This window comes from Rhea pennata, chromosome 5, assembly GCF_028389875.1.
Source record: "Rhea pennata isolate bPtePen1 chromosome 5, bPtePen1.pri, whole genome shotgun sequence".
Taxonomy (NCBI): Eukaryota; Metazoa; Chordata; class Aves; order Rheiformes; family Rheidae; genus Rhea; species Rhea pennata.
Genome location: NC_084667.1, coordinates 41,303,961 through 41,331,911, shown reverse-complemented (window position 1 = coordinate 41,331,911; position 27,951 = coordinate 41,303,961). Strand labels below are relative to the sequence as shown.

The 27,951-nt window shown below is 48.6% G+C and overlaps 1 protein-coding gene across 5 annotated transcripts in view; it reads right to left on the bottom strand.

Moving 5' to 3' along the window:
• Positions 1 to 7,164: 7,164 nt before the first annotated feature.
• Positions 7,165 to 27,951, bottom strand: part of SLC25A22 (solute carrier family 25 member 22) — a 41,555-nt gene continuing 20,768 nt past the window's right edge. For 2 of the 5 annotated variants that reach the window (XM_062577520.1, XM_062577521.1), the window contains exons 3-10: positions 26,408 to 26,533; positions 22,037 to 22,092; positions 17,870 to 17,960; positions 12,035 to 12,153; positions 10,741 to 10,900; positions 10,393 to 10,547; positions 9,445 to 9,520; positions 7,165 to 9,282 (exon numbers count right to left, since the gene is read on the bottom strand). In XM_062577520.1, the coding sequence (XP_062433504.1) occupies positions 9,129 to 9,282; positions 9,445 to 9,520; positions 10,393 to 10,547; positions 10,741 to 10,900; positions 12,035 to 12,153; positions 17,870 to 17,960; positions 22,037 to 22,092; positions 26,408 to 26,533 (937 nt within the window). In that variant the 3' untranslated portion in view covers positions 7,165 to 9,128. Of the gene's footprint in view, positions 9,283 to 9,444; positions 9,521 to 10,392; positions 10,548 to 10,740; positions 10,901 to 12,034; positions 12,154 to 17,869; positions 17,961 to 19,137; positions 19,225 to 22,036; positions 22,093 to 24,280; positions 24,313 to 26,230; positions 26,302 to 26,407; positions 26,534 to 27,951 lie in introns of those variants that run through there. The other 3 variants (XM_062577522.1, XM_062577523.1, XM_062577524.1) reach the window with 3 other exon arrangements.

Genomic DNA, 27,951 nt, shown 5'->3' with positions numbered 1-27,951 from the left:
GCCAAGGCTGCTCCCAGCCTTCAGATCTCCAACCAGCACTTCCTCATTTGTTAGTACAAGGTCCAGCAGTGCACCTCTCCTCATTGCTTCCTCCATCACCTGTGTCAGGAAGTCATCGTCAATGCTCTCCAGGAACCTCCTGGACTGCTTGTACCTTGCTGTTTTGTTCCTTCAGCAGGTATCAGGGTGGTTGAAGTCCCCCATGAAAATGAGGGCCTAAGATCAGGAGGCTACTTCCATCTGTCTGCAGAAGGCCTCATCTACTTCCTCTTCCTGATCAAGTGGCCTGTAGTAAACAAAAACACCCACAAAAATGTCACCCATGTTAGCCTGCCTTTTAATCCTTACCCATAAGCTCATCATCCACCCCTAAGCAGAGCTCAGTACTTTCCAGTTGTTCTCTCACATAACGAGTGACACTCTCTCCTCACCTTCTTGGCCTGTCCTGTCAAAAGAGCATGAAGCCGTCCATGGCAGCATTCCAGTCATCTGCAGAAAACATGACTGTCAGCCCTGGCCTCGAGGAGAGACTCCAGGCATTCCCTGCAGCCCAAGACCTGCAGAGCTGCAACAGCTGTCAGAAGGTCTGTCTAGGTGGAAGCCTTCAAAATGACAGAGGCAGCAGCTCCAAAAGCTGCTGGAGAAAGCACTCCATGACATGTCATAACCGTATCCAGGAAGGGTACAGTACTAGGATTAGATGGGAAGGCCCCTACTTTGCCCCTTTCTGCATGAACTGCGGCCTCTCTCTGCTGCACTCTAGGCCTGGCTCTTACATAGCCTCTCCCTAGCACTTACTAACAGGGTGCTTCACCCACCCTAAACAAGGGTCAGCTGGAACAAAAGCCCCCCCAATCCCTCTGACCAGGGGCCACCAACAAAACTTGTTAGCAGCAGCTACACCTAGCTAGAGCCTCCTGGGAGACGCTAAGGCCTCCTGTAGCTGTCCTTGCCTAGCTCTCCTTACCTGTCCACAGCAATCACCCTCTTGTTCCTCAGAGGATCCCTACAAAAAAGCCCCTGCTACAACTTACAACAAGGGTCTCAGAGGGTCTAAACAGAGCCCAGATGCTGCTGTGCAAGCTGCTTATATTCGTTCACTGTCTCTGTTAGCTGTGCTCAATCACTTGAGGGCATGAGAGACCCTAGGGTCTCAGACACCAGGGTGGTTGCCCACATGATGGAGGTGGTCTTGAGAGCCCCCCGACTCTGAGCTGGACAGATTCAGCAGCTTGCAGCTGCGTTGCCCAGTGCTCATGGCCTCTTGAGTCCTCTGAGTGGAGGCCAGGGCTTTCAGGCACCCAATAGACTTTGAGGCCAGCAAAGAGCAGTGGGAAGGAAGCAGTTCTCAGTGGCTCCTGGGGCAATTGCTACACTCCCATAGTGACCCTGATCTCACATGTTTCCCCTCTTGGTGCCACAAGTGGTGAGCAGCATCCACAAGAACCTGATGGGCATCACTGAGGCCTCACTCCAGGCCATCATCTTGAACAGGACTCTTTTCCAGATGGCCTGCTTGGACCCTGATCAGGTGGTTGAGGCCTCGCTGAATACCTCCCCGCTGTGTGACAGGTATGGAGCCAGCTCTCGAGCTCTGGGGCTATTGTGGGCCAAGGCAGCTCCCCCGACAGCATGCTCTAGGTCTGCAGTGTTGCCACAGCCACGTGGAGAATGCTGGTCTCCAAGCACTGTCCTGCAGAGGAGGTGCTGAAAGAACTGCTCTCTTGGCTGTGGGACCAGCCACTGCTCAGATGGAACAGCTTTATGCCAAAGGAAAGCTACATCTTTCCACTGACTGTGAGTTTCCAGGTGAGACTTCTCTCAGCCCTGCCCAGGGCTGCACAGCCTGGCCAGAGCAGACTGCATGGCCTGGGGCCGGGAGCCCAGGACTGCCTACAGGGTCCTCAAAGCCTGCCAGAAGGACCTTCCCTCCAGCCCAGGAAGGCTCATTTGCTGGTGTTACAAATGGGAGCCTTGGCTTGTCTTGGCTTCAGTGATCTCTCTGCAATGAGACCCATCTCTGGGTGTTTTCTGCGGGCAGAGCCCTGAACGTGATCCTCCTGCTGTCCTTCAGCAAAGTGCCAGTGCAGTTAATTTTCCCCCAGCTCTACCCAGTGGTGCTCTTCCAGATATTCTTCAGCACGGAATACATGCTGCAGGACCTCCAAGGCTTCAGCCAGATGTGCAGACAGGAGGATGAGCATCCTCCAGTCAGCCCCATCAGGTGCTCTGTCCCTCTTCCCCAGTCCCTCCCACAAGCGCAGAGCCCAGGCTTGGCCTCTGTGTGCAATCTGCCTTTGCTCTACCTTAAGGAGCTCAGTGCAGGCCAGGAAAGCTCCGCTCTGTCATGCTGACTATCCCCATTTGGCTGACTCCACTGAGAGGCAGGGGAGCTGGGACATGCTTATGAACGTGGAGACCTACCACACAGGAGTCACTTTGTTGACTAGGTGAGAGCCACCTTCGTCCTCATCTGCCCCAGCATTTCTCCCTTAGACACAGAATGGCAGAAGGCCACAACTCTGGGGTAGGAAGGGTGATTTTTTCCAGTCTCTCACTAAAATAAGCCTGACTGGATTAAGACACCAGGTTTCTCATTGCAAGGCATGGTGGGGAAAGGCCACCACTCCTTGAGCCATTGCCACTGGCTGCTGGAGCTGAGCACAAACGCAGCCTTGCCCCATGAGGTCTGGCCTGCAGGATGATGGCTTGATTTGGCAGCGTAAGCCCAAAGAGGTTTGCCTTTCCAGCTCTGTGCCCATAGTGCCTTCTCCCTTTCCTAAAGAGGGAGCTTGGATGAACATGGCAAATGCATCTGCCTGGATATTTGACCACAAGGTCACAGTGCTCAGCTGAGGAAACAGACATGGGCAAATCACCACCATGGCTGTCTTCATTGAGGTGGGTTTGGTGGCAAGCGGTGCCTCTGGGCAGTGGCTGCAAATACTGGGCTGAAGGTTGCTGGTCATTGGAAGCACCTAAGCCTGGGCTCATTCCTGCCAAGAGGCCATTTCTGCTGGTGTAACGCTCATAACCACCTACAGGTCATGCAGCCTTTGGGCCAGCTCTCTACATACAACCACTTTGCAAAGACCCAAGACAGAGAGGCCACAGATGGTTCAGAGGATGCAGGGAGGGCTTCCGGCTCTGCTGGTCGCTCACTTTGCAGCTGGCTGTGTTTCAGCTGCTGAACTGCACAGACTTTGTGCAGGAGACTGATGAGGATGCCCTGGGGGCTTCCTGAAATTGCATCTGCAGAACCAGAGCTTGACCATGCACAAGATGGTGATCGCAGGCCTCGTCATACTGTTTGAGAGACACCAAATAGTGAGCAGGGGCAGCCAGGCAAAGTCAGCCCAGTTGCCTGGGGCTGGAGGTAGAGAGTAAGGCCACGGAGGAAAAGGCAGCAGCAGGAATCAAGAGCTCAAGGAGCTGCTGCCAGCTCCCTTGCCACCTTATATCTGCAGTGTTACAGCCAGAGCATCTGTGCCAACGCAATCACTCCTTGCTTCACAAAAAGGGCCTTCTGCATTTCACATAGGCAAAAAGTCTGCAAGGCCTGCTGCCTGCACTCATAGAATGGTAAGGTTGGAAGGGACCTCTGGAGATCATCTAGTCCAACCCTCAGGTAGCCCATACGGGGACTGAACCCACAACCTTGGCATTAGCAGCACCACACTCTAACCGAGCTACTGCAGGACACTGACAGCAGCTTCCACCATCCTCAGCCAGGTGCTCCATCTCCTGGACAGGAAGACCTCTCTGTTTATCCTTGGATTTTCTGAGGCCCTGATTCCTTTAGGAATCCTCCACTTCCCTCCCATCATGAAGCATTCAAGGTACACAGAATTTTACTGCGGAAGTGCCTGTACACAGAAACCAATCCCCCAAGAATACCAGGTGCTGGAGAGGAAGCGTTCCCTTGAGGGAACATTGGTGTTACAGAAAGGAGAAGTTTCTCAGGAGGTCTTTCTATTACCTCATTTAGTGCTACACAGAGAGTCATCCTGATATAACATCTGTAGCTTAGGTAGGCCTGAGAAAATTCAAGGACAATGATGTAGCATTTCATTTAAAGGTTATGGGAAAGGAGTCACTCAACATTTGGTGACAGCATTAGTACAGACAGCAGAAGTACAATATTGTATCTTCTCTTTAACAGTAATCCAAACAGATTTTTGCATCTTAATGCAAAGTTTAATGCTGGTCAGAGTAACAATAAAAAATTGAGTAACATACCTGCTCATATTGTGGGCGCAACAAATGATCTCCCAGCAGCAAAACGGAAGTTGCCTTTCATGAAGGCAGTCTATTTATCCTTTCCATGTTTTTCATGCTATAAACAGAAGTGAAAGAAAAGCACTTGGTTTCGCCTAGCTGTCTCTACTTATGGCTGCCACTGGTTGTGGCCTCAGGGCATGTAAAGCAGGCGTCTTGCCCTGCTGAGCTCCTTCTGCTTTGAGCCTCCTGTGGGATCAGCAACTGGGATTTGCCTTGGACAGCAACAGTCTTTGAGCTAGCAAAGAGAACGAGGAAGTTCTCCTGCACTCTGAGAAACAAAAATTATGCTTTGAGCTAAGAGCAATAGGGCCAGAGTTGTGTGTAGCAACAAGTTGAGTTTCTCCAAAAAGAGACCCATCACAAAGGCAATCCGTCATGTTTAGTCCAGAGATGAGATGTTCATTTTCTTAGGATTCCCTGAGGACTTGAGGAAAGCTTCAGTTGTTTATTCACTTTCATCCGCCATAGCTGAATGCTGTGCTTTAACTGTCCTTCTCCCTTTGCTTCAGGGTCTGGGTCTTTGGGAGAGAAGGATGTGATTTCTGAGGTTAACAATGACCCTGAAGTCTTCTGGTCTATGAAAGCAGGATTTTTCTTCTTAAAAATAACCCCCCCAAAAAACCCCAAAGCCCTACTGAGGGGCTAGCGGCTAGAAGCGTTACAAGATACCTGCATCAGTCACCACAAATCAGTAGGAAGTACCTGCATGGTTGCAGCTATTGAAAGCTGCATTTTGTGAGATGCCATCAGGAGATAATAACCGTATCAATAAGCCTCCCCTTTGTACACAGGGTCATTTTATAGTTTGCAGACTTTCAGCTGTTGGTTGCTTCCACAGACACTGAGAGTACACGTAAGGCCTGTGATGCACAAGGCATAACACCATTCCCTGGAGACTGATGCAACGTAGGGAAGGAGTATGGCTCTCTGGGTGATCTGTTGTTACAGCCACTGAATATCAGCTGGCTGATATTCAATGATCCTTTCCTTCATGTTCAACAGTGGTCATTCACATTCAAAAGCAGGAAACCAAGCAAAGGCAGACTGCATGGAAGAACAAGAAGCTCCTGGCAGAACTCGAGTATAAATAGGAAGTCTACAAGAGGTGAAAGCAGAGATAGGGGGACCCCTTATAAGGACCACCTGAGAACTGCACTTCAAGGAGACATCCTGGAGTTTTGGCCTTTAAGGCTTTCTTAGGAAGGACTGGGTTTTAATGTTTCACAGAGCAGAGCTCCCCGATCTGGGCAATTAGAGTGGCTGTTTGCATGCCAGCCACATTTCCCATTAGCTAAATTCAGCAGGGAGCTAGCAGCAAGGAGATGGGCAGTGGGTGATGGACTACCTCTTTCCCTAAAGCTTAGAGATACAGGGAGGAAACTGGTTCAGCCTTGTTGGCTGTTGTACTTGCTTAAGGGACTCAGAGCAGCCTTTGTGGCCCAGAATAGGGCCCTGCAGAGAGAAGGCAGCAGCCTGACCTGGGAAGGTGAGCCAGCTAGGCTAATGTACACAGCTGATGAGCAGAGTCCCCAAGAAAGGCCATGAAGGGCTGTTTCAGATCTCTTTCCATGGCCTTACACTATCCTTTCTAGCTCCTCATTAGCCCTCATTCCTAAGCCCTTAAACCAGTGTGATAAGAGTGGCAGCAAGATTAGTGAGGGAGCCTTTGCCTTTGAGCCTTTCCCTGTCTGAGAGGCCCAGCCTGCGGGATGGGCAACCACTCCCAGCTCCAGACCTTACAGAGCGCTTCAGGCATGGCTTGGGGAACTGCTGAGACATCCTGGGGCAACGCAAGAAACTGCTGCAGCTGCAGCTCCTTCCGCTGTAGCAAGCTGGAGTTCGGGGCACACTGGGAGTATTGAACAAGCATCTCATGGCTCCTCAAACGATGCAAGAATACCAGGAAAAAATGTGGAGGACACATACTAACCTACAACAAGATTGCACTCTGTGTCCCCAAGGAGTGGCTGCTTGTCCACATGCAGAGGGCATCACAAGGATGATCCTGTTGCACTACAGGACCAGCTGCCAGCTTTTGCCGAGAAAGGTCAGAGATGTCCCTGTATCATGAACTCCACAGCCTGCTCAGAGTTAGGGCTTCCCAAAATGCACTGTCTCTTTCTGAAGATCCCCTGAGAGTTTGTTTTGAATCTCCATTTCCAAACCCATGCCGGTGTCCCTTCTGCATATCCCTGGTATTTGCCATTGTCATTGTTGGTGTTTTCTGGGTTTTGAGGGGTTCTTTTTTTTCCTTTTTGTTTCTTTTCCCTTCTGAAACTCTTCTGACCATAAGGGAGGATCAGAAGGATGAGGGGAGATTTTTTTGCTCTGAAACAGATGCCAAGGTGAGGTCAGTTGGACTGCTGGAGACTGCAGTCTCCTTGTGATGCACTTTGAGGCTAGATCCTCCCCTACTAGCCCTCTTAACAGTTCCTCATTGATTCAGTTGTGTTTTGCTCTCCTGGGACTCAGCACTTGTACCTCAAGCTTCCCCCAATCCAAGGCATCACTGAGTAGACTGTGATGTCCAGGTGGCTGGTGACTTCCAAAGCTTTGAGCTCTCCTACAGATAGGAACGGCTTGAGACCCTGCTGATGTCCTGGAGCCAGCCTTGTCCCGTAGCAGAATTTGAGGCTCTGCAATGAGGCTGATTTCCTTTTTAAAGGACATTTTATGACCACAAGAATTTCAGCTGTGTCATCTTCTCAGTTCACTGATCACTGCTGAAGGGTGGAGGGTACCTTCTCTGCACTTCAGCTCTTAACTACAGCAAAGTTTCTTCTGAAAGGTCCCCAGCACTCAGTGGGCCCTGGAGCAGGGGACCACAGTACAACCCAGAGCTAACTAGACTGCTATTAAAGAAAACCAAAAAACCCACACACCTTAGAAAAAACACTTTCTTTTAATCCACCTAGGGAGATCGAGAGCAAGAGCAGCGTCACAGCACTACACACGTCACAGACAGCCACCTGAATCAGAGCGCGGCACTGCAGAGATTCCTTCCCAGATACACACCAAAGTTGTTAAAAACAAAATAAAACAAAAAGGAAAGTGATTCACATAAGCAAAGTGACAAGTTACAAACCAGCCACAGAACAACTTTTCCTAAGAGAAAAGGGACACATCTAGGAAGAAGGTCCTTGACATAAAGGTTTTGAAACAACAACAACAAAAAAGTTGAAACAGATTTTTTTCAACATTAAAAACATTGATTTCTTTTTAAATTAATTTAAATATACACCCAAAACAAACACCAAGCAAGTGAAGAGAAGAAGGAATGAAAGTGAATTTGACCAGTTTAATTGAAACACCGAAGTTGGGTGGATTGCACCGAATGGAATAAATAATGGAGAAGACCACAGCGGGTTTGTAGATCTCACGCTTCAGATAATTTAAACTAGAATTAACAATACACCCAAAGAGAGTACTTAATGTGGAATTTCTTCAACAAGTGATTTTTTAGCTGGCCAACATCTCTTTGACAGAAGGGGCTGTAAGTGTATATTTGCCCCCTGCCACCCAACCCACCTGTCACCATCCCAGAGCAAGCAGGACACTGAATTTTGGCAATCCAGAGGACTCGCTCTTGTGATTGCACATTCATAAGCAGCTCCTTGCTCGGAGCATGGCAATCCTCCAACCTTGTCGCTACTGGCCAGCTCCAAATGCCCAGTCCAACCTCAAAGCAAAACTACACCCAGCCCATGAGAAGCGAAAGCAAAACCGGAGCATTTCCTGTGCATCTCCTGGCCTTCAGGACCTGGGGATAGCTCCTCCATCTGCTCTCCTCTCCTCTTCCCTCCCCCATGAGCCAGGCAGCAAGTGCAGGGAGATGAGGGAGCCATCGAGGGCCACGCCAGAAGATGCCACTAACCATACACATGCTGCAGCAACCACTTTCTGCCTCTGGGCTGGAAAGGCTGAAGGAATGTAAATGATTTGTTTGGTTTTGCCCTATCCTATATTCCCTATAATTAAAAAAAAAAAAAAAAAAAAAAAAAAAGGAAAAAAAGGAAAAAAATAAAAAGTTGATCCCAAGTTCATCTCCCTCCTCTGCCCATAGTTGAGCAGTGAAGCACCTTAGGACATTCATGAAATCCCACAGACATGGGCCCTGCAGAGCAGACACCTCGTCTCTGCACCTTACCTGGACATGCCTGTGACAATTAGGAGGGAAGTCCCTTTGCTTTAAAACAAAAGTAATCACAAGAACAACAGCAATGATCCCCTTTCCCATCCTCTGATCTCCAGGGAGTTCACCTAAGCCCAGCTCATCTTCGAGTGAGGGAGCAGGGAAAGGTGAAGGTTTCTAGGCTGAGGAACTTGGCCAGATCCAGCATCCGCCCCTGCTCCCTGGGTGATGTGAGGCCTCCCTCAATGAGCGCTCTGTGGCCCAGGGCGTACCACCCCTGAGGAGGGCAGAGTCTTTCTTGGACAGCTGATAATCCTGGGGAAGGTGAGAGGGCTGAGACGGAGCAGGGCTCAGTTCTTTCTTTCCCATCCCTCTTCCCCACCAAAGCTGGGAGATCTCTGGGACTGCAAGCCCAGCCTGTGCTTACCAGTGTTCTGAATAACAGTTTAAAAAAGAAGAAAAGGAAAAAAAAAAAAAGAGATATGCATAACTAGGTATTGTCCTTGAGAAAAGCGAGAGCGGGCCTGCTCCAGTTTGGGATGGAGAAGGGACTCTCTCTCCCTCCCCACCTTGGCTCATCTGGAGACCACGTCCCCTCAGCGTTCCCACGCAAACCCTTTGTGCTGTTGCTCTGACACCAATTGACATGTATGACGGACACTGGGATGGACTTGGTGTGGCAGCGGGCGGGCACACACACACGGGCACACCGAGGCTAGGCCCGGTGCTTTGGGAGCAGGTCCAGGAGGAACTCCGCGATGCCGATGAAGTAGACGACTTGTGCAATGCCGAAGAGCGGAGCAATGACCAGGGCTCGGCAGTATGCCCCTTTGAAGAAAGCAGTGGCCCCTTCCTTCTGCCAGATCTTCCTGTGGAGAGACAGCACAGACAGCTCAGCATCCAGCCCACCCCTCTCTGTATGTAGATATATCTCTGTATTTAGATAGATTTGTTAGCACAACAGGTCTGCAAGCAGGAAGCAGCTGAGGTCACACATGGGATTTGCCAGCCTGCTTCACGTAGAGTCTTACTTGGTGCAGTCCAGGATTCCTGAGTACGTGTCCTCATTTACGCCTCTCTGCAAGGACTGCAGCCGGGTCTTGATCACTAGGGAGGAAGAGAGGAGAGAGTGAGCAGAGGGTCTGGCCTCCCACTGCAGTCACCAGCTGCTGAGCATCCTCTTCAGCAGGGGAGTGCCATTTGGGAGTGACACCTTGACAGGCGGTCACACGAGATCATCAGGAACGCAGATGGTTTATCATCAAAACAGGAGAAAAACAATACATTCCTTTACAAATGAATAAAAGAAAAACAATCACACGAAAATCTAACCAATGCTCTCCCTTCTACCTCAATCAAGGTTTTCAAGGCAGAGCTAGCTTTAACCGCTTCCAAAAATTCAGATATTTTCCCACAAAGCAGAAGCTGATTTTCAAATGCTAAGCCCTTTCTGGAAAAGCAGACTGAATGATCTTAAAATACGTATAATTGGTACTGCTCTTGAACTTCTTCACACCTTGAAGAAGCAGCATGTGTAGTGGTGGGGACAGAAGAGCTACTTTCTGGCAGTGGACATCAAGCAGTGATATTTAAGGCAGCTGTTGTGGAGCAGAAAATCCAGCCACAGCTCTGAGGCTCCCTCTGATTGTAGGTGACCTTACACATATTTGTAAATGCTCTACGTATGATCACTCCATGTACAAATGTGCCCTTTTCAGAGGTGTGTTTGCAGCCATTCCTGGCATGTGATATGGGTTTCACTTCTACCTGACTCAGTAAAGATCACAAATACCTGCATAAGTAGTGGCTGAGGTTAAAGCTCAGCTGAAGGCAACACTTCTGAGCTGGAGGAAGCTCGGGGCTGAGCTCCCCTCCTTCTGGGCTGCAAAGAGACTGGCATGAGCACCCTCTCCTCACTTAACCCACTGAGGCCTCTCAACTGCTGCAGCTTGGTGCTGGGCTGCCAGCACAGGACTCACCATCACACGGGTTGACAGCCACAGCAGCCGTACTGCCAGCCAGACACCCGGAGAGGAAGGACACGTAGAATGGGGCCTTGACATCAGGGTCCTTCTGGCCCAGCTTGTTCAGGTTTGCAAACAGTGGGAAGTAAACAATGGAAAATGGGACATCTCTGTGGTGTGGGCAGAAGAAGGAGAGAAGACAAAAATGAGCAAAAGCAGTGCAGGACATGTACATGCAAACAAAACAAACCCAGACCAATACTCCACCAAGTCAACACTTGCTTTTCACCCTCACTCCCTTGGGTGATCAGTCCCTTAAATTCCTTGTAGGGCCAAGGGTGCTGGGCACTGGTGCTGTCCTACCTCAGTAGTGTGGCTCCCAGGCCCTTATAGAGCCCTGCAATGCCTTTGCTTCGCAGCAGCTCCCTCGTTATCTGCGTCGCAGTTGTGCGTGCTTCCACCACTGGCTCCGCTGCCCCCGCGGCGGCCGAGAGCTGGGCCGCCATCAGCTTCTTCTGTGCCGCTGGGGAGGAGACAGAAAGACAGCCAATCTGCAAGGTGCTCAGAAGCAACTCTTTCATGGCCTGGCACCCAGAACCCAAAGAGGCAAATCTCAAAACAAGAGATGCACTCATCACAGCGGCCAAGGCCAGCCAAGTACCCTGATGGCTTTTATCTCTCAGCCAGAGGCAAGCTCAGAGCCAGCTGTTCACACACCACAGCTACACTCTCCCACCTGACCACTTTTACCAAGGTGAAGCCACTTGTCACGTACAACCTCCGCAGTGCGGAGAGGAGCTGCCACAATTAGGCATTAAAGAGAGGACTTGCTTCCAGCCACATCCCTGAGCTCAGTAGGAAAAGCTAAAGACACCCAAAATAAGAGAGGTTCAATGCTTCTGTTCTTTACTCCCTTCCCTCAAAAACGACCAGTAACTCAGATTGTTCCTCGGCTGCATAAGGAACACTAGACTTAAACACATGATCTGATTTCTTCCAGAGCCTTTTCAAATCCTGGTGCATTTCTGCTCTTTGGCCAGAAGATGGAGAACACATCAACCTGTAGCGATCCTGTTTGCCGCAGGGACATGGCAGGTCCTTTGCCACACAGAGAACAGGCTGCTCACAGCAGCAACAACCTCTTCTGAACCCTCAAACGGTGGCTTAATTCCTTCAACCATTTCAAAATAATACACACAAAGAGGATAAGGACTGCATTAAAAACAGTAAAGAGAGGAAAGAAAAGCAAATCTGTGATTATTCAGGAATGCCACATCAGAGGAGGGATTAGAGGGCAAATTGGCCTGTTTGCCTGAGCTTCAGAAGGGCCACCAGCATGGTGTCTAATCCGTTCTGGACTGTGTGCAGTTGAGTTTTAATCATTCATGAGCTGAACACGAAGTCATTTCTTCCAGCTCTCTTCCCCCTCCATCACCTGCATTTGTTGCTTTTCTCACCAAGCCTATCGCTTGGTTCCTGGCAAGGCCTGGTGAACAAAGGGAGGGGGAACAAGCTAGAAAGGAAAGGAGAAACTTCTGCAACAGCCTGACTTACCGCATGGAGAAGAAAAAAAGGTTTGTTTTTTTATGCTCATTCCCTCCCCTTCTCCCCCAGCCTCTGCCTCTAATGCATGCAAGAGAAGAGGAGCTCAAGGTACCGATTCGGCCTGCGTCCTGCAGCTGGATTTTGAGCATCTCCATGGGGGTGGTGACAATCACCTGGCAGGTGCCAGCGCCACAGCCTGCCAGCATCTCCCGCAGCAGCGTCAGCTTTTTCCTGCCCAGGAAGAGAGAGAGGAGAAAGGGAGTCAGTCAGAGGAGGTGGCCTTAACCAACTTTGGAGTATCCCCTCCTTTATTTTTTTTTTTTTTGAGTTTTTTTTTTTTGGTTGTTGTTGTTGTTGGTTGGTTGGTTTTTCTTGTTTTTTTGGCACCACTTTTTGCCTTTGGGCATCTTTTGCCTCCCTGCACTACAGAGTAGGGCTTGCCAGGGTTGTATTATCGCACCCCAGGATGTGGCAACCAGTAGCTGCAGCAGCAACTCCTCTCCCCTTCCCTCCCTTCCCGAGCCAGCAACAGCACAGCTACAGGATTAAAAAGGGGAGCTCAGGGTGCAAATGCTCAGGAGGACTCAATTATCAGGAACTGGCAAGCTCTCACCCCGCAAAAAAATCCTATTACTATCTGCAGATTGTCACACCTGTATCAGAAATTGCTGACTTGATTTAAACAAAAAAACAAAGGATAAAAGCTATCATAAGCAAGCATCTTCACAAAGCTACCTGCCAGTGACATAGGTGCACAGTCCACCACAGCTGCAGCCACTGGGGTGCATGTGGGTGCTCTCGCCATGCGATTGCATGCCCTTCGCGGGCTGCTCCCCCAAATCCCTTCACCCTGTGCACCAGCTGGGCTCCCTGCTCGCCTGCCCCATGGAGGGCATCAGAGCAGGGGATTAGAGGCGTAAAGCCACAGCAGGGATTACCAGGGGCTAAATATAGCGCTCTCCTCTGTGGCTGCCTGAAGGCAGGAATATCAGAAAGATCAGAAGAGTTTTAAACTAGTTCATCTCTAGATGACAGAAAGGATTTAAATATTTGTACGATGCAGGCCTTATTCTCAGTAGTTGAAAAACTGGCACATCTCAACTGACTTTAAAAGGTATGGTACCAGCAGGGATCTGGTCCTACAAGCACAGACACTGCCCTTTAATCACAGCAAGAGGGTATTAAATAAAAAAAAAAAAATAAAAAAAAAAAAAAGAAAGAAAGAAAAAAATACACCCAATAGCTCCAAGTTCCGCACTGTTCGAAAACTGTCATCCAACTTTAACTGACGTGCAACTAAGTTGGTGAAATATCTATAACATTAAGTGAGAAGACTCATATCACATTGAAATTGAGTTTCAAACTAGAGACAAAAAAATAAGACAAAGTAGGGAGAATCAAAGCAAAAGAACTAAAGATTTATGGAGAGCTGTTCAAGAGTAATGCATCAGTCCAAAGTTAGGACCTCTACAAGCAGCGACATATTAATGGGAGTAGAGCAGCATTTTTGCAAAAGTTTCTGAAAAATGTTGACCCCCTAGGAGCTGCCTGTCCTTAGGGGTATAATTCTGGTATAGGCATGAGGTTTCGAAAGGCAAGAAAATGTTGGTTTAAAGGAAACACCCATACAAAGCCGTATGTTTCTATTCGCACATTTACTTCGTAAAAGCCAACTACGTAAGTGGTCCCCAGACCTCCTGTAAAGCTGCTCTGTGCTACCCAAGAGACCACTGTCCTCAGCCAGCTTGCTCATCAAATGCCCACTGCCACCGGCTGGTCGATCCAGCAGATTGTAGGAGGCTCCTGAAGAGTTTAGAGTCAAAGGAAGCCAGCTAGCTTATAACAATTTAAACGGTAGGCCTTCAATACGTGCTCGTGGACCAACACACTGCAAAGCAGCGCAGCTCAGCGGCAGCCAGATGGGGACATGCTTACCCAAGCATTCCCCAGGGAGGACTGGATCCTCCTACCTACAAGTCACAGTGGGTCAGATGGGGAGTTATCAGCATTAAATAAGTCTCTGGACATCCCCTGCTTGTCTCTGGGAACATGGGCTGCTATCTCTTCTCCGAGGAAAGCCAGAAATGGCAGGGGGAGGGAAAGAAAATTTGCTAGTATCAGCAAAGAAACAATGCAAAAGTGCTGGTCTTGCTAGGAAGCAAGGCTGCTGAGTCAGCAGATTGCCAGCCTTTGCTCCAGAATAGCAAACAAAACGAAGGTCAAGATTAAAGAGGCCAGGAGAGGTAAGGGAATTGTCACAATAATACACCTCGAAGAGGAGTGTCACCTAGGGACCCCGGAGGCCTTTTAAGAGAAAGAAACTGCTTTTAAGACAAGCCACGAGACACTTTTTACCACAACCAAGGCAGCATATTTAACCAAAAACCTGAAAAATGAGCAACAAAACCTGGCAAACATGCCAAATACGACAGCTGTCTGGCACTCAACACTTTAGAGATAAACAGAAAACCTGGTAGGACACTTTAAAGGAACCAGGTTTTTAGGAGGTGCATAAGGCAGGACAGGACAGCTGGCCCAAGTGCCCCAGGAACGAGGACCTGCCTCAAGACTCCTCTCCAGGTCATCTCTTCTGCTTGCTGTTCTGGGAACTGCAGAGACCATCAAGCCAAAATAATCACACGATGGTGCCAGACCTAACGCACTTCCCTATCTTTAGGTTTTTCGGTATCTTACATTTTCCTCCACGGCACAGCAAGGGGGTTAAGTACTGCTAATATGACTCCTTGGTCCTGACCATCTGGGATAGCACGAAAGGACTAACACTGTAAGTGTCCTTTCCTCCAAAAACAAGAAGTTGCAGCAGCAGGTCATCATACTGCTCTCACTGGTGAATGTACATCCTTGCTTTACTCCCAAAAGAGTGAGAACGCACTGTACAAGGGGTCTGCTTACCCAGGTGGGTCCTAGGGCACAAGTGGACTGCAGGAGCAGAGATCCCCAGATGCAGGGAGGTGAAGGTCTCACAGGGACACTGGCTCCCATGCGAGGTCCTGCCACCCCAGGATGCCACCCTTTGGGAGCATCCAAGAGCTCAGTCAAGGAAAACTGAGCCCAGCATAGACCCGTAGTGATAAATCCCCAAATTGCTCCTCCAGCAATTTTCAGTCCAGAGCTTCCTATGTTGCAGGTGTTGGCCTTCTGAAAGTGGGATTTATGCCACTTTTTTTCCTAGCAGTTTAAAAGGAGCTTCATTTCAACACTGAATTTCTCAAAGGTTAAAAAACAAAAAACAAGAAACACACACTAGAGGTTGTTGCATAACTTAAGCCGATTTTGGGTCACATTCTCTCCTGTATGCACGTGCTTCTTCCACTTGTATGTAAAGCATAGATGACACATTTTAAATCAGCAAATACCGATAAAACATGCATTTTATCAGACAAGGATCTCCAATTTGTATTGGATGTATTTCAAGACAAGCACTGGAAGCTTAACAAAGAAGGCATTGAAAGTCAAACAGATCTGGGAGACCTCTGCAGCTCTTCAAGCCAGAAAATCACCGGAGCTGGCTGCAGTCATATCCTTCAGGATGCTGGTCTATGAGCACAGCCTACTGCGAATGCACAGCAGATAACCTGGCTCATGCAGGAAGGGCTCTGGGCAAGCTGAAGCAAAGTCTTCGGAGCCATACGTCCACACCATGAAAAAACACCCCCCAACCTTATCCTGAGCCTAACTCCCTCAGCAGCACTTCACACCTTTTAACACCTTGACTGTTGCACACTAGTGCTCCTTCATTTCTGCATGTCAAAATGTTGCACTGACTGCAGGTAGCCTGAATCCTCTTTCTACCCCAAGGCTATTTTGCTGTTCATGCCTATTTTTTGACTGCAGTTGTAGAACAGGTACCCATCCTTATAACATGTTAGTAGGTATGTGCCATGTTATGCCCTAGGTAAAAGGGGAGGCATTTGGATTCAAGCACACCTAATCATGCCCCAACTCACATCAAAAAACAGGTGAAGAAGGAACAGTAGTGTCTCAAGAGAGAAGCCTGCCACTGCAAGCAGCCTGGAAAGCAGGACCAAGAGCATGGCGAGCCCATGGGGATGGACACACAGCTTTGCAACCTGATCAGACAGCCCCTCACTGTCACTCCATTTTGCCACGCATGCTGCACGTGGAAGAAGAAAGCAGCATCATGCAACGGGTACAATCCCTCCAGCAGGTTATGTTTGCCACTCCCTGGCCTGTAGGTTCCCAAACCAGGGGAACAGGATGCCAAGACAAGCAGCTGCCCTGCTGTTTTTAAGGATCCTTCTGCTCACTGATGATACCACTGTCTTCTCAGCCACTCTCTGCCTCCTACGCACTAGACAAGGTCCTAGCAGGCACAGTACCTTTCTGCTACACCCAGTCTGAGGGCCTACATCAGGCACAGCCAACCTGCAAAGCACTTTCTTTCCCATCACATTTTGGGATGCTGTTTCTACCTAGAAATACCTTAAAGGCCTGATACCGCAATATTGCATAGTACGTGCAGGAGCTTTACTACCAAGCATGTAGCTTTTTAACTGATACTGAAGCATCAGAGCAGCAGTTGCTCCTCCAGAAGACCAGATGCTGGTCCGATTTCCTCCACAGGCCTGTCTTTCAACAAACTGGGGGTATAAGGTCTGACAGCTTGGCACCCTTTCCTTCTTTTTCCCTGTACAACCTATTAAGCCCTCACATTGTAGGTATCGGCAAGGAGCTAGTGATACTCCTAGCTACTACAGAAGGCCAGGGCCTGCCACACTGTCATTGCTGCAGGGATTGGACCCACTGCTTGAAAGAGGCAAGGAATAGTGAGGACATCATCACCTCCCACTGTCTGCGCGAGTATAGAAGACGCTATTTGAAGAAACAGAAAAAAAAAATCACAAACAGCTGCAGGCCGATGAGTCAGACAGACGTATGTTAGCTGTTGCTTTGAAAGACTCCAGAATAAAAGAAGTGAGTACATGAAAGGCCCAGATCAACCCATGTAAATCAGCAAACTCCACGGAAGTTGTTGAGCCACTCTGATCTGCAGCAGCTGAGACTCACATGGATGCTGTGGGGAGCTGGCAAATCAAATAATCATTGCAGAGCTTTATGTTTGCAGCAAGGCTCTACCCCAGCACTGCTGCTGGCGAGAGTCTTCCAAGACAGCTGTTTTCTAATTGCTGGGGACCAGAATCAGTGCCCTTGCTGACCTCCTCACAAGTTGTTGCCAGAGAGAGGTCTTGGTCTGAATGGAAACACAAGTCTTTTCTGAATTGCAAGGAAAACACTTCGGTGAAAACAGCATCATCTGTTCACAGTCCAACTTGGTGCTGTCAAATGAACACCTTTTTCTGGCATTTAACTCACATGGAACAACTCCCATCCCAAAAATAAACAGATGATTTTATTCCTTCAGCATTTACACGCAGATCTGCTACTGGGCAACACTGCAAGTGCCATGTGTCAACCCGGCAAGTTCCCCACCTCTTCTCACCTCTCTGAAATAATGTCCAGGTTACAAAAGCACAAAAGAGTGCTAAGTTTGGGATCTACAGAACTTGAGTCACCATCTGTTCAAGCTACGATCTCTGAAAAGCCAGAAATAGCCAAAGAGCACCAATGGGAAGCAGAGAATGAGGTCCTCCCAGCAGCTGTCTGAGCAGAGAACAGTGCCATTGATTCCTCCTCAAATACTTTGCAGGCAAAGTCTGGATCTCTTAACCTTGGCTTAGATTTAGGACTATTTTTAGAAGCTTGAAAAAGCTGTCTTACACTGAAGTGCTTTTCACTTCCAGTTTTAGACATTGTATCCTTAGCTTGAATTCAATCACCAGCTGAGCGATTCAGAATGACTAACGTTCCAGTCATCCCATCACCCCATTCTGCTTTTGCTCTGCCATCTTACCAGGTTTCTCCCAGGAGAAGCCCCAGGTACCATACGTCTGCACCCACTACTCACCCATCCTTGGAGAGGTGATGCCGGAAGAAGTCATTGGCTGCTAGTTTGATGGCCTTTTCTGGTGTCACTAGGGTCAGGTTCACTGCAGCCCCTAGAGAAGAAAAAGACGAGAAGATAACTGGAGAATGAGAATAAAGCTCAATAATGAGAATAAAGTTAAATGAATCACTCATAAGTGTATCATAACTCCTGCTCAAAACCAGGGACAAAGATGAGGAAGAGTTCCCAATGCAGCAAAGGGATTTAGAAACACAAAGCATCACTGAAAATTAATAGGATTTCTACCTCCCAACTCTTTGGAGTTTTGCAAACATCTCCTGATGTGTTTCAATTCCACTTGCAAGAGGCTTTCTGTAATTTAGCTTCACTATTGCCTCCTGCCATGCAAACATACATCCCCCCTTCTCTCACCCCAGGACGCACTGCTATGAATTTCAGAAGGATGCAAATCAGGCCTTCAACAAAGGAGGACAAATGGGATTAATAACCAGCCCCAGTTCCTTTGGGAGTATGTTGTGATGTTGAGAAGCAGAAAACACACACTCTCACCTTCTTGCTACTGCCCCAGCATCACCAAAACCACGTATCTGTGCTCTAGAAAAGCTAGAGCCCTTGAAAGGCCTCGAGGCCAGCCCAAGTCAACTGGATACTCGGTAGAGACTTCAGCCAGGTCTACACCAGCCCTTTAGGTTAGGTGACTGCCCTCGTATTTCCCTGCTGGGTATCGCTGGCAGGGCAGCTGCTTCTTTGGGCTTTTTGTCTACCAAGAGCTGCAGCATGCACAAATTACCCTGCGAGCATCCGGCCTAGGTGGCCACTTACTGGGGATGTGGGATGTAAACAAACCCTCGCTGCTATCTCCCTTTTGTCAGAAGCAGCAAACGGCAAATCCCCACATTGTGCCTGCCACAATGAAAGGCTCACACAGCCCTGCCAAGGGCCACCGAGACCGGTGTTAGTGAAAAACAAGGGCTTGCGTGCTGCATCAATGGTTGTGTCTTTGGAAGAACAAGGTGGCAAAGAACAAAAAAAAGAATAGCACATCTGCTACTCTAACATCCATGCAAAGGCTTCACTGAAAGAAGAAAGAAAGAAAGAGAGAAAGAAGAAAAGAGAGAAAAAGAGCAAGAAAGGGAAGTGAGAAGCATGCTTCCACATGCTGACGTCCTCCAGCAACTGAGGTGGCTTTCACATTTGTTTTCTCCTCCAATTGCAAATAAAGTGGAAGGGAAAAAAAACCCACCATATACAGAGAAAAATTAACGAACCTGGGTTTTCTCCTACATCTTTGATATTTTCAGCAAAGCTGCTTAGCAGAGAATGGATAATCCCTGTCCTCAATAATCCAAAACAGCTTCAACTCACTGGAGGAAGAGAAATTAGATACTTCAGCTGTCGCCTGTACACCTTCCAAGGTGTCTTCTATCTTTTTACAAAGCTTCATAGCTCTTAAAATTCCAGTTATGCCAATAAATATATTTCCGTAATGAAAACTAACCTTGGCCTATAGGCAAAGCTACATGTACCTGAAACAATGGCAGATGGGATCAGAAATGAAACGGAATTGGGAAAGTAAGAGAGCAGCAGGATGAGGCAGCACCCAAGCCCTCGAGGGCAGCTCTCGGGTGCGTTTCTTGCTTTTGGCTGGTTTTAACACTTGCAGAAGTCAGAGCACCCTAGGAGCACACCAACGTGCTTGGAGATCATAGTCCCCAGCCGGGGAGAGAAAATATGCACAAATGACTGCCGCAAGGCAGAGCTGAAGTGGGGCAGATGCCACCACGTGCGCCACTCCTTTTACCAGGGAAAGGAACACCAGCAGAATCAGCGCACTGCCAACATAACCACCCTGGCTATTAATAGGGTACGCTGAAACCTGGAAAACTTTGAATGACCCTGGCAGCCTCAGATAATTTTGGCAGGCAGCGTGCGAGCTGGTGGATGATGTGGCACATACTAGCGGAGGCAGGGAAGCTCCCACTCTGCTGTAGCACCACATTACATATATATATTGGGCAAGGGGCAACTGAGCAGCAAAATGCATTTGCCCAGCCTGGTGTAGTCCTTTGGCTCTCAACAGCTAGGTGAAATGGCTGGACTGCAAATAGCACGTGCCTCTGAAGGACGTGCGCTTTCCCGGCCCACAGATGGACTGTACCAGGGAGAAGGGAGTGCGGGCTCTCCCAGACTGGTGTCCACATAGCCCAGTGAGCCACAAGCAACCACAGATTCATTCGTGGTACCACATCTCGTGGCAGCACACAGTCATTGCTTGAGCACAAGCCGGGTATGTAATACCACCCTGCTTTGAGACATTGCTTCTAGCTATACATTATGGGAAAACATAAGAAACTCCTCTCTTCCTTCCCCCAAACAAACTAAAGAACACCCATAACTTTGAAGGAATAGTTTGAGAGCAATGTTGGGATTGCTTAACACACCATGTAGTTCATGTGTACTCTTGTAGGACAGGGACTGGTGTGCTCACGTGTGCTCCATAATATATCATGAGACCATCTGAAGAAAAGCAGCCCGTAAGTTCAGGTCTCTCCCCTGTTGGCACCAGAGAGCTTTCATCTGCACATGAAGGAGACCTAGAGTCACACAGTGGGAATGGCTAGGCCTGAGCCGACCTCCTCTCTCCTCTGACAGAAGCCATGTGCCCTGTGGCAGGGACAACTGACCTCCACAGAAGACCTGGAGTTACTCAAAAAACTCCTATCCAAACCCAGCTCCCCCTTCAGAGGGAATCAGAGGTGACAAGCAGGTTTAAGCTGACACTAATCACAAGGCAGTAGCTTCATTCCTCACTAAAAAACACAGCAGCAGCCAGCTTCTGGGAAAAAGCAAAGGAGAAAACATTGCTGTAAGCACTGGGATGGAGCCTGCCAGGCTTTTCCCCAGGTTACTTGCCTTGTCTGCTCCCAGGAGAGGTGACAAAGACCAGCCAATCCATCCCCAGCATCCACCCCACTCCCCTGAAACGCCCACCGGCAAACTGGGCAGGAGACGCTGCCTCAGCAGCCAGCGTCCACTTCCATGCGAGCCAGCCCCAGCGGCCGCGTTCCCATGGAGGCACTGGCAGGAGCTGCTGCCAGTGGCAGAGCTCCCACAGCTCCGGCCTCCCGCTTGAAAAGGAAGCGATCACTGTTCTTTAATCAGACTTTCTCAAGGAATGAATGCCACAAATAATGCTATCTGAACGCTTCAAAGATAAAAACTGTATGCTCAGGCAGTTATACAGCAATATATAAAAAGAATCAGAGGCCACGTGTCAACTAAACTAGCTGGACTCTGCTGAAGGCCAAGAAGTTATTCCATATTTTCCATTACTATGAGAACAGTCAGAATTTGGTCTGCTATTCTTCTCTCCCTCAAACTTTTATGAACTTCCAAGGATTTTGTGTTTAAATTAAAAAAGGTATCATGTCAGCTGAGGAACTCCCTCCTGCAAGAGACAGCAAGGGGCCAGGTGATTTATTGCAAGTTAGTACTCAATGATAAAATAGCTGGAAGTCCAACATGAGCCAACCCTGATTTTTTTGGTCAGCCCCAAGGGAATTTTTTTTGTGGAAGAGTTTTTTGTTTTGCTTCTTTTTTTTTTTTTCCTCCAAAGTAGCCTGTCTTAACACTTGCGCAAAAAATCAAGGCATGCTTGAGCTAGCTGATTTTGGAGACAAGCTACCAACTAAATGAGGCAGCCAGCCTGACCACATTGGTGGATCATGGGGGCTTTGACATAAATTCAATTACCAACCACGAAGTGCATCTCATCATAAAGTTTTCTACTGCCCCTCTGACAAAAGTTACCATGTCTAGGATGGGAGAAACATGCACACAGAGATCTGGACAAAGGTCCAGTAGCTTCATTTAAACTACCAGTAAAAATGGACTTAATTAAACTGCAAGGTTTATCATGAAAACAGCCATGAGGAGGACTCAAGTCCTTGATGGCAGACAGCTGAGCAGACACCTGGCACAGAGTTTATTTTCAGAAACTGCTGCAGCTATATACACTACAGCACCTTTGTCAACACCTTGTGGGTCTAGAATATTACTTTATCATGCAGAAAATATGAGTTTTCTTTCCACTTACAAAGCCAGGGCTTCCAAAGCAAAAGTCAAGCAACACCAGAGGAGCACAGTGCCTGACTCAGCTTCACTTACCCCTGTACATGCCGAAGTAGCCTTCTGATCGGATCGTTTTAATGAGGCAGTCAGACCTGCAAACCAGAGAGAGAGAAAAAAAAAATCATAGGAGCTCAAAGGCAGGTAAGAGCAGAGAAAATTAATCTCTTGGAACAGTTTTCATTTACAATCTGTCAGCAAACCCTGAGCTGAGAACAGCATCAACTGCTCAAAGTGCCATTGTTCGGACCTGAGTCCGATTTCAGTCCCTAATTCCCTGGGCTTTGAGACCCCTGGCTCACCCCTACATGCGCTGTCTGCTTTCTAGAAATACAAAAGGGAAAAGTATTACTGCGAGGGCTGTTTATCCAGGGCCCCCTGTAGCAAATGTACACAGGATGCTCTAACAATAATATTCCTTTGTGCCTGTTTTTAAATCTGGCTCTGCAGGGAGGAAGGTAGGGAAGCAAAACTCCAAAATACTTGACTTACTCAATGAAATTTAACAAAGGGCACACAAACACTAGCTGACCTGAACACTCAGTCATCCATGACCTCCTACAAAGATTAAAAGCACTTGCTTTTAATGCACTGACTCCCATTGCAGTCAACAAGTGAGATCACCCTAGGGAGGGAGTGCCCAAGTGGAGACCTGTCACCTTCTTTGTTCTCAATTACATTTATTTTAAATTGGAAAACTCTGCAGAACACTGGAGTCACTCAAAGACTTTTGAGCTTGTGCTTCTGATGAAGGCAAATCTGCAGTCAGTAGCACAGGTGTCCAGGTCAAGCTCCTCTCGCCAGACCCCAGCTGCACAAGGCCTGCCTGCTGCCCAGAGGTTGCTCCATGGTTTTCTTTGGAATGGGCAAGTGCTTGCTGTAGCTGAAGTAGAGGGGAAAGATGCACATGCATGCATGTGTACATAATTAAGCAACATAATTAAGGCTCTTAAGTAGTAATAAGAGAAATGTAGCTGATTAGAACAAGAATAGAGTTCGGAGAGATTTTGCAATACAAAGAGAAATCTTCATCTCCGCTCTGTAATAATGCAGAGGTGGGAAGGGAGGAAATACAGACTTTTCTCGAGGACTTTTTGGCCAAGTAGGGTTTCTTGGGCAGCCTGCATTACTCACAACGCCTGTGTCTTTGTGCCAAGGCACCTCAGCCTTTGGGACCCCGGCTTTCACATGCTTCAGTGCAGCTTCTGCAGCTAGCAAATACCCATCTCTTTCTTGGCTATCCTTAGTGTCTTCCTCTTGTCTGTTGGGGCAGGACACAGGATGGCCCAGTGTTATCTAGAGACTATTACCATCATCATGTCCTTCTTTCTGCTAGCCCCCAAAAGACTGCCCTCTTTCATCCATTGTGAACGTATCCCCACTAGTCCAAGCTCACTTTCCCAACAGCCACTCCCAACCCCAGAACAGCATCTTCTGCAGGGCTAGTTGTTTTTCACATTTTGTCTTGGGCTCCTACGAGGAACCAGCTCAAAAACACTGGGTAAATCCCTCATATTCCTCAACAGTACCACATCACGCAGCCCAGCCAGGCCCCATTGTGCTGCAGAGCAGATCTGCACTTGCTTGCTGGAGATTAAAAGCTTCCCTCCTGCTGGGCCACATTGCAGAGCTAAGGCACCCTGGCATGTGGTCCCAGGGCCAGGGCCAACAAATCCCCCGTCCTTCTTCAATGCCATGGGACCACTGCACGTTGCAGCTCTTCATCACCAGCCACTCATCAGCAGGCAGATCAAGAAAATGACAAGAACCACAGCAGTGGCCAGAGCAGGACCCAACAAAAGCTAGACGTAAGGTGAGGTAGGAGGCCACATCCTGACAGCATGTCCAGGCAACATAGAGCAGAGTGCTGCAAGTGTCAGGGAAAGCATCAGGCTGCTGTGGCAGGCCAAGGACTACAACTTAAGCTCATACATAACTATCTGCCACCAGCTAGAACAAGGAGGCCCAACAACTAAAACCATTGACATACTATTGCTGAACAAGGTAGGAGGACAGGACACAGCTCATCTTCAGTTCTGGCCCCTTCTCCCCACCTCAGTGTTATCAGTGCTTTTTGAAAATTAAGGCCTATTTTTGGTTCCTATGACAAAATATCTTCCAATCCCAGAGAGCAGACAAAATGGAGAAGAGCAGCTTATAGCCTAGAGGGCTGTGCTGCCATTCAGAAGAACCAGGACAGGCTGGAGAGATGGGGAGAGAGAAACCTCATGAATTTCAATGCAGGGTAACAGTAAGACCTAGATCTGGGGAGGAATAACGCACCAGTACAGGCTAGGGCTGACTACACATACAGCAGCTCTACAGAGAGGGTCCTGAGGGATGCCATTTTGACCAGCCACGTGCCCTCATGGCAAAGGTGTCCTGTGGTACTCCGGCTGCATTAGGCAGAGGGTTGACAGTAGGTGATCCTCCCCCTTTGCTCTGCACTGCTGAGACACATCTGGAGTATTGAATCCAGTGCTGGGCTCCCCGCTACAAGACAGACATGGCCTGCTGGAGTGGGTCTAGTGAAGGCCACAAACATGAAGGGACTGGGGCATCTCTCAACTGAGGAGAGGCTGAGAGAGCTGGAACTGTTCAGCCTAGAGAAAAAGAGAAGGCTCAGGAGGATTTTATCAATGCTTATAAACATCTGATGGGAGGGTGTAAAGGGGACAGGGCCAGACTCCTCTCAGTGATGCCCAGTGACAGATCGAAAGGAAATGGGTACAAACTGAAACACAGAAAATTACACTTGAACATAAGAAAACACTTCTTTGCTGTGTGGGTGGTTGAAGACTGGAACAGGTTGCCTGGAGAGGTTGTGTAGTCTCCCTCCTCGCATATATTTAAAACTGAACAGAACATGGTTCTGTGCAACCTGCTCTTGTTTGAGCAGGGAGGTTGGACTAACTGATCTCCAGAAATCCCTTCTAGTCACAAATACTCTGTCATTCAGTAATTTAGTGGTAGGAGCTCTTGACCACTGCTGCAGCAAAGAGAAAAGCAGTGCAAAAAAGTTTGCTGAAGGACCATCGTTACCCTTGTAGCTCAGCTCCTGGCCTGAGCTCTTCCACAGCTACTGCTTGCAAAGGCTGGGCTCGCTGAGGCCAAGCTCACTTCCACTGCAGCTATTAGCGTAAATAAATCATTATCCAAAGAATCAGCACCATTCTTTTTAAAAAAGGTCTCTTCCAATTTCAAGCAAGTCCCAAAGCTTTCTCCAGCATAACATCTCTCTGCGCAGCTCTGGAGTACCTTGTCACACCCTTCCTACCCAAGACAAGCTTGGCCAACTGTGCTAAACCTAAGCCCATTAAAGAAACATTACTCTTCATGGTGTCTACTTCCTCACTACAGAGATGAATGCAAAAGGCAAAGAGCTGTTTTTCTGTGCATGCAGGCTGGTTCATTTCTATGTTCCACGTATTTTGCTAGCAAAAGAATTTGCAGACAACCCCAAGGCTCTCTTGTGTGCAGATCTAGCCTTGGAGACAGTGTTTCTATAGGAACCCAGCGAGTTGCTCCAACTATCCCCTTGCACATCTACTAATCATATTGCACCTCTCACACACAGCAACACTGCCCCTGTAGTGTTGCAAAAGTACATGCTGGCAAAGAGCAATAAACAAACACTCATCCTCCTTATGGGCAAAAAGGAGGAACTGTTCCAGCTCCAAATTTAAGAAGTGTGGCCAGAGCTCCAGCCTCCACTCGGGATTATCTTAGTGATGCTAACAAGAGTGCCAGTCTCCCTCACACCTTGTGCTTGGCACTGTACTCACTCCAACAGCAGACACACAGCCCTATGCATCTCTCAAGTCACAGGTGAACTTGGTGGGCTGGGTACATATGTGCCTTCATTTCACACAGCCTGCAGCACAAGATTTTTTTGGATACAAGACTGATGGGGTTAACTACAGTGTGTGGTAACCTGTGTTCCCCCAAAAGGACTGCATGCAGTGCCCTAGACCAGGAATGGGTGATGGTTTCCTTTTCTAGAACTGATATGGCAAAGGAAAGTATTGTTATGTCCAATACGACAGTCATAGAAACAGAAGAGAGTCAGAAATTCCCTCCTGCACCTGGCTGCAACATAGCAGAAAACTGAGCCAGGCTCCTTGCATTTTGGCCCACAGCTCTCCTGTCATTTTGGCAGATGCTGACAGCAGCAAACATCCTGCTCCCAAGCACAAGACAGGAAAACAAATGTGTCCTCAGCAGAGGTCTCACCTGTTGGGCTCAGCAGCCTGAAGAACTGCTTTATTTGTTCTAGCTTGCTTCAAGCCCCGGCTTTTCCAGGTACAGCTCAGTTCCTGGAAACGCTGATCTCACCTGAACAAGGTAACAAGGCAGCAGAATTCCCCAGCATGCGCCTCTGGAGAAGCTGCCTGTGCACGTGGTACTCACATGCTGGTGTACATCCGCTGGCCATTCTGCTGGTTCTGCAAGCGGGTTTTTGCCAAGTCAATGGGAAATACACAGGTGACCCCGATGAGCCCAGCTATCCCTCCATTGATCAGCTTGGCAGGTAAACTGTAAGGGGACAAGACACACAAAATCAGACGTCTTAGCACTGAGATAACTTTAAGTGAGTAAAAGAGGAAACAATGCTGCCCTTTGACAACCAAAAAGCTAACACACTGCTGTATGACAACACAGCCTCCACCCCTGCTCCCTTCCAGGCATGGGGCAGTGCCAACCCCATCTCTTGCAGTACCCAAGGATCTGCTGAGCAAGAAACCCTGCAAGCCTCAGCCAGGATTCATTTCCAGAAGAAGGGGATGAAGTCCTGGTAAAATCCTTACCTGACCCAGGAGAAACAGGGACTCTCTCCATAAGGAGAACTGGGTGCTGGGTGACAAGGTGCACAGGCCCAAGGTTAGAAAATCCATTTGCTCCAGTCCTGAATTCACGAAATCTGGCATCAGATTCCAACAACAGAAGCGGGGAATTGAAAGATCCCCAGGACTCAAGGGTTTCTGTAGTCTCTAGAGGTGAAAAACAGTGCTGGACCATCTACCATGTGAATCAGCTTTGCGTAGGGCCTGAAGGCATCCTAGCCAGCAGCGGTGCAGGCAAATGCTTTTCAGCACTGCAATCAGATACACTCCTAAGCAGCAGTTCACGGCACGTCAGTTGCTAACATTGCATGGGAGGGAGCAGAGCAGAAGCGTCCAGCTGGAAGCCGAGGTCAGGTGGCTGCCAAGCCGGGGATCCACTTCCTGCGCTGCTCCCAGACCCACGGCCCGTGGCAGAGCGCACAAAAGCTGATGCCCCAGCAAAACTATGGGGCTGGCAGCCAGTGCGGCCGCAGTGGGCCAGCTGACTGCACACAGATGCGGAGACGTGAGCTCAAACCTACGGGGGAAATCAAAGCCTGGCACATGCTCCAAAAACATGGGGCTTTTTCCACCCACCTTTTTATTCCCACAGAAATTCTTGGAATCTGCAAGTGACACTGAGCTAAAGTCAGACGAGGGAAATGCAAGCTCCCAGCAAATTCAATTACGCCAAACGTCCAGTATTTACATGCTCGATAAACCACCATGCACAGAGACAAAGGAAGCCTGTTTGAATCAGCTCCCTTCAATAAAGCCCAGGCTACGGCTCCCTGCACACAGGATGTGTCAGATATTAAACGAGCAGCTAACGGCCATCCTAGATTGTGGCTGGGTGAGCAGACTGCAACAATACCACTGGATTGCCCACGAGACTGAGTCCTGCTGTTGGGGATCCAACACACTCCCTGCAATGACGGTGACATCCATCAAAGCCCTGCTCCAGATGAAGGCACAGGCTGGAATATCCACTGGAAAAAGCAGCAGTGAGGCTGGCCATGATGCAGCAGGCTGAGGCTCTGCAAGCACTGTCCCAACAGAGGCATTCGCACATGCTCTGCAACAAGGGCGGATGGCAGAGAGGATCGATAACTGGCCGTGTGGAAAGGGCCG